Below are 1,995 nucleotides of genomic sequence, written 5' to 3'. Positions count from 1 at the left end.
ATGTATTTATATTTCAGTATATGAAGCTGTATCTGCACAAATTACACTATTTTATATTGAACACTTTATTTTTATATGTAACTGTCTTTCCCAGGGCTGAGGAAAGATTTCCCCATTTTGCTGTTCACAGAGACCTACTGTACCAAAATCCGCGACCAGGGGGTTGAACAGTTGCTTGTACCCCAGCAGTATAAGAGGATGACTCTGGAAATGGAGCATAATGAGGTATTAGGGGGTCACCTGGGGGCTGAAAAAACGGAAGCCCATATCACTGTTTCTTCTGGCCAGGAATTAAGGAAGAGGTTAAATGTTTTTGCGCTTCCTGCCCAATGTGCCAGCTAACAGTGCCAATGGAACATTTCCATAACCCCTTGGTGCCAATACCTATAATTGAAATTCCCTTTGAGCGAATAGCTATGGATGTTGTGGGCCCCCTATGTCCAAAAGTCAGCTAGGGGGCATCAAAACATCCTCGGTATTCTAGATTATGCAACTCGCTATCCAGAGACGATTTCCTTAAGAAAGACCTCATCCAAGGCCTTCACTCGGGAATTGTTCAACGTGTTCACCCGGACGGGTTTCCCCAGGGAAATCCTCACAGACCAGGGTACTCCCTTTATGTGTAAAGTCATGGAGGATGTATGCAAGCTGTTTAACATTAAACACTTGTGAACCTCTGTCTACCACCTGCAGGCAGATGGCCTGGTTGAGAGGTTCAATAAAACACTAAAATAATGTTGAAAAAGATGGTACAAAAAGATAGGAAAAAATTAGGACTGCCTAGGGGAACATGGGGGAGCGAGACCAGTCCCCATCAGAGTTTAGTAGAGGTTTGTTTCCCAGTTACAGGAACAGATTGCCTCGGTCATGCCCTTGGTCAAGGAACATCCCAAGAGACCAAAGACGAATGTACAATAGAGAGGCCAGGCTAAGACAGTTCCAGGTGGGAGACCGGGTAGCTGTGTGGATACCCACTGTGGAAAGTAACTTCCTGGCCAGGTGTCAGGGGCCTTTCAGGATGGAAAGAGTTAGCAAAGTAATCCATAAGATACACCACCCGGGAAAACGGAAACCTTAGCTGTGCCACGGATGTGCCCCAAATTGGGGTTGACAGTGTTAAAACAGCCCCGACCCCTTCTAAGTCTCAAAGTCAGCAGGTGAAAGAGTTCCTCCAGAGGAATAAAACCAAGGCTTACCCGGGCTCACCCATCTGATAGTACATATCGTGACAGAAAAAAATACCAAGGTCTTTGTAAAACCATATCGCATTCCAAAAGCCCGCAGGAAAGCTGTGGAGGTAACTAGGATGTTAGAAATGGGGATCATTGAGGAGTCACAAAGTGAGTGGGCCAGCTCCATCGTGTTGGTGATAAAGCCCAAAGCGACCCTGGGATTTTGCAATGACTTTCTGGAAGTTAAATGAGATATCGAGGTTTGGGTAATGGGTTTTCTATGCCCAGAGTTGGATGAGTTAATAGAGAGATTAGGCCGTGTGCGCTTTATCACCACGCTGGATTTGACCAAACGGTATTGGCAGATACCCTTGGCCAAAGAGGCCCGGGAGAAAACTGCTTTCTCCACGCCAGACAGTCACTACCAGTAAAGGGATGCCATTCGGCTTGCAGACGGCCCCGGCCACATTCCAACGAGTCATGGACAAGCTGTTAGGCTCCCATCACGCATTTGCATCGGTCCAACTCGATGATATCGTAATTTTCAGCAGAGACTGGGAGACTCACCTGCCCAAGGTCCAGGCGGTACTGGTTAGTCTGGAAAAAGGAGGGTTGACAGTAAACCCCGGTTGGTTTTGGGGAGGCAAAGTACATAGGATACATTGTGGGAAAGGGGCTTAGTGAAACCTCAGGTGAACGAGGAAGCAATTCAGAACTGGCCCGGTCTCCTCACCAAGAAATAGGTCCGAGTCTTTTTAGGGATCGTCGGCAACTACCAACAATTCATTCACACATACACCTATTATTATTATTATTATTATTA

At 46.5% G+C, this 1,995-nt stretch overlaps 1 protein-coding gene across 1 annotated transcript in view; it reads left to right on the top strand.

Annotated features, from left to right (window-relative positions):
• Window positions 1-1,652: 1,652 nt before the first annotated feature.
• Window positions 1,653-1,995, top strand: part of M1AP (meiosis 1 associated protein) — an 18,277-nt gene continuing 17,934 nt past the window's right edge. Inside the window, exon 1 of the mRNA XM_072407007.1 lies at window positions 1,653-1,800. Within this exon, the coding sequence (XP_072263108.1) occupies window positions 1,653-1,800 (148 nt within the window). The remainder of the gene's footprint in view (window positions 1,801-1,995) is intronic.

Source organism: Pyxicephalus adspersus, chromosome 3 (assembly GCF_032062135.1).
Source record: "Pyxicephalus adspersus chromosome 3, UCB_Pads_2.0, whole genome shotgun sequence".
Taxonomy (NCBI): domain Eukaryota; kingdom Metazoa; phylum Chordata; class Amphibia; order Anura; family Pyxicephalidae; genus Pyxicephalus; species Pyxicephalus adspersus.
This window is presented reverse-complemented; position numbering and strand designations above follow the sequence as displayed.